The sequence below is a fragment of the Pinus tabuliformis genome, chromosome 5_2 (genome assembly GCF_031772625.1).
Source record: "Pinus tabuliformis cultivar Carrire ecotype Pingquan chromosome 5_2, CPIR1, whole genome shotgun sequence".
In the NCBI taxonomy this organism is placed as follows: domain Eukaryota; kingdom Viridiplantae; phylum Streptophyta; class Pinopsida; order Pinales; family Pinaceae; genus Pinus; species Pinus tabuliformis.
Window position 1 is genome coordinate 764,127,232 of NC_142306.1, and position 8,138 is coordinate 764,135,369.

Below are 8,138 nucleotides of genomic sequence, written 5' to 3' on the forward strand. Positions count from 1 at the left end.
GATAAATTTAATATATTAATCTTAATCTAATCCTAATACTATATATTAATAGCTATTAGATGGATTAATATTTTAGAATTATGTAATTTTTAAAATCTTAGTGTTTTAGGCCTTTAAGATTTTTTTAAAAATACCATAGGATGCATTTTAAAATATATTTTAAATATTAAGAAATCGCACACTCACCGAAATTGTATCCCCGAGTCCGATGAAAAAAAAAACCTCTATTAATTAAACTGCACCAATATTTTTACATGTTTATTCCCAGCCAAATCATTCTAGTGGGATCTGGCATGCATGTTCTCCCAAACCTCGACAAGGTGATGTCCAGCAGGCTTGTAAAGTTCAATTCAAAAAATAGCTAAGCTTATCGGCTATATAATTAATATATTAAAATAGATTAATATGAGATATACTAATTAGCACTAGCTATTAACCCCTTAATATGTGTTAATGCATTGCATTTGTTTTTACAAAGTGTTTAACAGTGGAATCTTGATAATAGATAATATTAAGACCTAAAAAATAGTTAATATATCACTAATAGTGATACTTATGTTAATAGTTATTAGTTAAAAACATTAAACATTCCCTCTCTCGCTTCCAATTTGAGCGCCCTCATCTCATCTTTTATGGCCCATGGTCTTTCTACCAAGGACCTCTGCACATTGTAATTAGACATTAAATTTTGGGCAATGCACAATTTTAATTAGAATGATGCAAGGCATAATATACCATTGTAACACACGAATAAAGCTCACTAGGTACATAAATTAATCAAAAAGTTGCTTAAATGATGTGTCATTGTAGGAGGAGCGGAGTTTAGGGAGCGAGCTGAGGAAGCTGAACCCTAGTCGCCTCTGCCTCTAGTTTGTGTTTATGCTTCTTGGTTGGGGATTTGGTGGCTTCCGCAACTGCAGACGATGCTCGGTGGCAAAGTATTGGTATGAAGATTGACGGGAGTTGGAGTGTTGAGGGAATGGGGGCATGGAGGCTACCCTAGCCACCTCTGTCCATGTTTCGTGGCGCTGCTTCTTGGCCATGTCTTCGGAGGCTTCTAAATGTTCTTGTCGATGCTCGATGGCGGAGTACTATGCATGGGTTATGGTATCTGTCTGCTTCGGGGGGGGTTTTGAGGGAGCGGGCGAGGGACAGCGACTCTGGCTGCCTCTTCCCCTGGTTTGTGCCTTTCTTTCTTGACTAGGATTCTGAGGCTTCTGTTTGCAGTCATCACTCATTTTTTTGCAAGAGTTTTTTTGCATATTCTTATGTAGTTTAGCGCTGGGGTTTTGTTGTTCATGGTCCAAATGGTGCGACATTTTTCGTCACTGCCATGGGCGCTTTCCTGGTGCTGCACTACTGATTTGGAGTTGTAGTGGGTTTGGGGTTTATGCCATGTTTCCTTCTATAGGCCTGTTCCGAGGCATTTCGGTTTCTGGGCGGCCTGTGCCCTCATTATACATTGGCTTTGGCAGTATTGCCTTGGCAAGCGTATGTGACTATCACAGGTTTTTTCCAAATATTGTTTTGCCTCTTTGGGGTTTTTGGGCTCCTGTTCTTTTCACGATTGCTGGGGTTTTTTAGACCCGTTTACTGTAACGATTTGAAGCCTATTTTTTCAAGCTTTTTAGGGGTACTCCTTTTGAAGTATTGCATTGTAAGTGGCTTATGCCCACTATTCTTCATATGCTATTTGCATCTACAGCATGTAATTTTCTTATGTATCAATGGAAATTTCTCTCCACACTTCCACACTTGCGCCTCTACGAATGCATCTTACTCCCAGTCTCACTCTACTTCCCACCTGCACCAACCAAGAAATGTGAAAATAACCACGAACTGCATACTCTGCACAATACCTGCAACCATAGCACTCGGAGAATATGGTAGGAAACTCTAAAGTCCTATATATTGTATTAATTGATACGGTTACTTAAGATACCTCCAACACCAACATTGATAATCTATAATTATGCTTATATTTTTGCGGGCTTGGGGTGAGAAAACACGATTCACCCCAACCAATCCAAAGCCTTCATTTTTGTCGTTCTCAGTCAAATCAGCCCGACGAATCCAAAGCCTTCATTTTTGTCGTCCTCAGTAAAATAAAAAAATCTAACACGTAGAAAATGTTGAGTGGAGGTGGCTTCATGTACTACTGACGAGAAATGTTCTTGCCAGTACCAAATTGTATCGTTTACCCCATGTCATTTTCCTGCCACCATCGAGTTCGTGTCATTTACCCCATGGCCTCTCCTGGCATCGTCGCCGCTCCAACAACACCATTGCTTCGCTCGTGCTCAGTTTCGTTTGTGTTTCTTCTGTAATAATCCAAATATCAATAGCAATTTCATGAATTGAAAAACAAAATCAAAGAATCATAGCTCGCGGGAGTTTGCCGACCTGATGATGAACCCGCTGATAGTGGCTTGAGATGTTGAAAATACTACAAAAGGTTGAATTGTTGCCACATTCCTCGCTAAGGTGGCTTAATGCATTCCTCACTGGGGTGGCTTAATGCATTCCTCGTGCTAGAACAGCCACAAACAGGATATAATTGACCCTTACGTGAATTTAGAAGCATGAAATCCGGTATCACTATAATATTCGCTTGGCCCCATCTCTCCTACAATTGTACGATATAAAAATTGATCACTCTCAGTCTCCCTCTCTGCTTCACTCTACCCACCCCGCTATTGTCATCGCCACTGGCTGCAGCAGCAGAGGCCATCCCTGCTTAACATTCGAACTGGCCGCAGTTCCATCCACAACATGAGAAAGTGTACAAACCATGGTGGAGATCTCAGCTTGTCCAGACGGGTCATGGGCACTAAAATTAAAAAATAAATAAATAAATAAAATCTCAGTGACTTCTCTTTCTTCCTTAACTTCACGATCTCGATCCCCTCGCATCGCAGGGACCTAAGATGTTTATGGTTAACTGATATGAGGTGGTTAATGTCCATGCCCACATGGTTGTCATCGAGATCATAGAATTCCTCACTCTTGATCATGTCAAACTACACTGCGAATAGGTGACTCGATGACTACACGTTGTTGGTATCGTTAAGCACTCCCAAATACTCGGTTAGTGCAATGCCCATACAAGATGTGTAGGGCATGACAATGAAATCCATTATGTTCCTGGGCTTTCATCCCATTCCCCATTGTGTTAGATTGGGCCAAGATTTCTACACAACCATGTTGAAAAGGAAGGTAATGCAGAAGGTAATTCAAAGGCTATAGAGTCCATATTAGCAAAATAACATCGAGTTTCAACTACAATCAGTATTCAGACAGTACATATTTATCTACAATGGTCCATAAGCTGAAACATAAAAGCCCATATATTACAAGAAAGAGTAGTGTTCTGATTAGAGTCAACAATGTCAGATGTTGCGACGACCACATCGGCTAGGGTATAAAGCAGCCCCTCTACCCTATTCACAAGCCTCAGAATTGTTGACTTTTGGGTAGCATCAGATGTGCTCTAGCTCTGAAATTGTTTTGGAGGGGCTAGAACACATGATATCTCCAAGACCCAGAAATCGTTTGGTGAAATTCCACTCTGATTGTATTTTATTAAAATAATTAATATTTTTAATGGGGTTCCTAAGTCTAAACTTAAGAAAATTAAAATATTAATGGGTATTAATGAAAATATGGGTGAGAAGGCGCCTGGGGATCACTATGCCGTGACTTCCGTTTCTACCTGTGACGGTTTACATTTTTACCTTGCATGGTCCGTCATCTGTAACTGCAACCTGTCTTTTTCCCCGGGATTCTCTACTCCACAAGGTGTCCGTCGTCCCGAGGTGCAGCTGGCCATGGAGGATCTGGAGGCTGTTGATTATTCTGCTGACCCATTGGAAGGGGTCTCCATCTGGCGATCTCCATATGCCACCTCAGAAGGTATGTTTAACTCTGAATTCCCCGGAAATTTCTCACAGTTTTCCTTCGGTGAATCGTCGAGGGCTCAGCCTGTGGTCCTTCCGGATGAACCTCCTACCTGGCCAGCCCTCTCCACGCCGCCTCACTCTCCGGCAACCCTCGGTTTTGTCTCCGGTTGCCTAAACCCTAACCCTGGTTTAGACCTCCCGGAAGCTGGCTCATTTTCTCGACCGCCGCATAACCCTTCTCTGCCTTCCTCCTCCGCCGGACCCGCGGTCTCCCTTGGTCATTTCTCCGGTAGCTTCATTGCCGTACCCCCGCTCTCGGGCCCCCCTTTTGTTTCTGGCCCCGGAATCCCTGTCACTCATCAGATCTCGGCCCCTTTGAATGCTACCGCTCCGCCTCCTGGTCAGCCTCAGAACCCCCCACCTCCGCGCGGCCCTAAACGGAAATATAAGTGCTTCAAATCCAAGGAGGACGATATTTTTCTCAGACTGGAAGAGGATATTCGGTGGGGAGAAACGATGGACTTTGCAGATCGGGTATTGGTTGGTCGCATCAGGGGGCGCAGCTACACGGTGGCACAATTGAAGACCTGGGCAACTGAAGTTTGGGGTCATCATTTGGTGAACATCCCTCATGTGCAGACATTCGTGAGGGGATGGTTCGCGCTGAGGTTTGCTCGTGCTGACCACACAAATTGGGTCTTGTCCTCCTACTGGCATTTTGAGCATGCCCCTGTGCTCCTTAAGAGATGGACACCCTTATTCGACCCTGAGACAGAGCAGATAGGTATTGGACCAGTCTGGATTAGGCTCCCAGGATTACCTCTCCAATACTGGTCTGAAGATATATTCAATCGCATTGGTAATGCACTTGGCACATTCATGGGCTATGATAAATCCTATCATCAGACTGGCATGATGGCTTACGCCAGGATCCTCGTCAACATGGACACCAGAGGCGGGCTTTATGAGCACATTACTATACAGTGGAGAGATTCAGCTCGCAGACAGATCATTGATTACGAGGGCATCCCCTATCGATGCCGCAGGTGCCACAAAGTAGGGCATCTCTACAGGGACTGCCCTCTCCTCCGGAAAGGGCCTAGGAACGGCAATGAAGTTGGAGTCGACCCTCCCCAGGTCACCTCCCCCATACAACAATCTGATCTGCATCCAGAGCCTCAATTGCACGAACAGGAAGATGGTGTCCCACAGAGCTCTCCTGCGGCCGCTGATACTGACACAGTCCCAGACGCACCTCCTACAACTTCAACAGCTCCTGTGCTATCAGCGCCACAGCAAGAGGACGCAGCGAACTCGGGTATGTCTTCATCTCCCCCCTCTTTGATATCTCATGCATCTTGCACTCCATTGGGCATATCACCTCTCCCTCCTTGCTCTGATCCTCTCCCCTCATTATCATCTCCCGCCCCGCATTTCACCCCCTCTCACTCTCCCCTCACTTGCTCCCTACCACTCCCTCCTCCGTTGGCCCCTCCTCTACTGATCACATCGACCCTCGCCTCCCTTTCCTTTCGATCATCTCAGACATCTCCTCGGTACTCGCTGCAATCCCGGGCGAGGGACAAGGGTCCTGACGCTGTTGGTCTCGACTCTGTGAGTGTCCCCTCCTCACTTAAGACCTCCCGGGGTCGACCCTCCCGCATCACCAAAGCTAGGCACACTGCCGATGAAGAGGTCGCCCTCGGGCGACAACAGACTATCTTTAGGGCGCTTAGAGCAAAGGATGGCCCTCTTCCCCTCCCCTCATGAAGGTTCTATCATTTAACTGCCGAGGGTTTGCTAGCTCATCCAAAAAACTAGCGCTCAGGAGGTTGCTTAATTCAACTCATCTGGACATAATTTTCCTGCAAGAAAACCTATGCTTGGCTGAACCCCTTATACACACCCTCTCCTCCTGGCTCCCTAACTGGACCATCCATGCTCTGGATGCGTCTGGGCGATCCAGTGGATTGGCTATCGGGGTATCCAACAGGGCTGTGGATATACGAAATCTCTGGGGGGGGCAAGGGATTCATTGGCCTTGACATTTTTGTCCACTCTATGGAAAGAGATATGCGCATCATCAACATCTACGGCCCCTGCACTGACCATGCCAACTATTGGAGATCTCTAATGGAATCTGAACTTCTACAAGCTGATAACATCATATTGGGAGGGGATTTGAATTTTTCCCTGGGCTTCTGCGAATCGTGGGGGCATATGGCACAGGTCGACTCCCTCTCCAATACCCTCTCCACCTTATTGGAGGATCATCACTGGGTAGATATTCCATCTGCTCGTTTACAATACACCTGGGCAAATAATAGGAGTGGGGATCAAAGTTTGGCCAGGAGGCTCGATCGTTTTCTTATTAAGGAAACCCTGTATAACAGCCTCCCTAGATTCCGCCAATGGGTCGGATCCGGTGGCATATCCGATCACAGGCCTATCTTCCTAGAGGCTGAAGACCTTAATCACAAAATCAAGAGCCCCTTCAAATTTAATGCTTCTTGGCTTCTGGACCCCTCGTATATTCAGCTGGTTCAAAATTACTGGCAGAACAATCCCATCAGGGAATAGGAGGAACTCTCTGCGGGTTTTGTCAGAAAACTTATTGAACTCAAGCAGATCACCAAAACTTGGGCTCACCAAAAGCGAATCCAAGATAATCACACTCTGAAAGAGGCGGAATAGGTCATTGCGGAGTTTGAGGAATCATCATCTGGGACTTTCCCCACACAGGAGAGCAAGGAACTGTACACCTCTCTCATCGCAAAACGCTCTCAAATTCTGAAAGAAAGGGAAGAAAGTTGGAGGCTGAGGAGCAGGGCTATCTGGCTCTCTGAGGGAGACAATAACTCTAAATTTTATCACAAATTCGCCAATGGACGCAAAGCCATCAACACTATTTGGGAATTAAAGGATAATCAAGGCCACACTGTTACATCACAACAGAACCTGGCCAGACTGGCAACTGAGCACTTTAGAGGCATTTATTCCGCTCCTGGAGACATTAATATTATGGAAATTATGAGAGTAGCTGAACTCTTTCCCAGATATGTTGATCAAGATGAGTCGGATGAGCTTCAGAAGGAAGTAACCATGGAGGAACTGGAAGCTACACTAAAATGGTTTAAGAAAGATAAGAGCCCTGGCCCAGATGGGTGGACCATAGAATTCTACATCGCTTTCTTCGACATCTTGGGGAATGACCTTCTGAAGATTGTGGAAGATAGTAGGAGGAGAGGTAGGATATCCTCAGCTATCAAATCCACCTTCATCGCCCTTATTCCTAAATCCGATGCCCCGTCCTCCTTCGATGACTTTCGCCCCATCTCACTTTGCAACTGCCTCTATAAGATCATTGCCAAAATAATCGCCAATCGCCTCAAGCCCATCCTCTCGCATCACATATCCTCCGAACAATTCGCTTTCTTGCATCATAGACAGATCCATGAAGCCATCGCCACTGCACAAGAACTTATGCATTCCCTGCAGATCAAAAAACAGAAAGGAATGATTCTTAAAGTGGATCTCTCTAAGGCATTTGACAGAACAAACTGGTTGTATTTAAGGCTGCTGCTAACCCATCTTGGTTTCCCCTATGGCTTCATTAAATGGACGATGAGCTGCATCACCGATGTATCCTACAGTGTATTACTCAATGGGGAAGCGACCTCCTTTTTCACATCTGAGAGAGGACTTAGATAAGGATGTCCTCTCTCACCTCTGTTTTTCTTACTAATCATGGAAGGATTAAGCAGAATTATCTCATCAGCCAGAGATAGGCATCAAATGACTGGCATCAAAATTGTGGACAATTTCTTCCTCACACATCTGTTATTCGTTGATGACATCTTGATCTTCCTAAATGGCAGCATTGGCGACTCCACTTCGCTTCACAATTCCTTCCTCCTATTTCAGCAAGCCACTGGAATGAAGATAAATGAAAACAAATCCACAATCACCATGGTAGGCTGCTCCATTCATGAATCTACCTTTGTCACTCAGCGCTTTCCCTTTGTTCTATTGAATCTGAAGGATGGAATAAAGTACCTTGGCTTCAGACTAAAACCATCTGGCTACAGAATCGCTGACTGGTTATGGCTAATTGCAAAAGTGGAAAAGAGGCTACAGGTATGGTACCATCGATACCTCTCACGTGCAGGCAGATTAGTTCTCATCAAAGCTGTCATTGAAGCCACACCAGTCTATTGGATGGCACTAGCCTGGATTCCA

The 8,138-nt window shown here is 45.2% G+C and overlaps 1 protein-coding gene across 1 annotated transcript; it reads left to right on the forward strand.

Annotated features, from left to right (window-relative positions):
* The first annotated feature begins 5,846 nt into the window (after positions 1 to 5,846).
* Positions 5,847 to 6,479, forward strand: LOC149161533 (uncharacterized). The gene has a single exon (XM_089434908.1). It carries the CDS (start codon positions 5,847 to 5,849, stop codon positions 6,477 to 6,479), a length of 633 nt encoding a protein of 210 aa, XP_089291034.1.
* Positions 6,480 to 8,138: the final 1,659 nt, after the last annotated feature.

What these genes read in the sequence shown, in the direction of transcription:
- LOC149161533 (XM_089434908.1), top strand. Translation starts at nt 5,847, where the DNA reads ATGCGTCTGGGCGATCCAGTGGATTGGCTATCGGGGTATCCAACAGGG.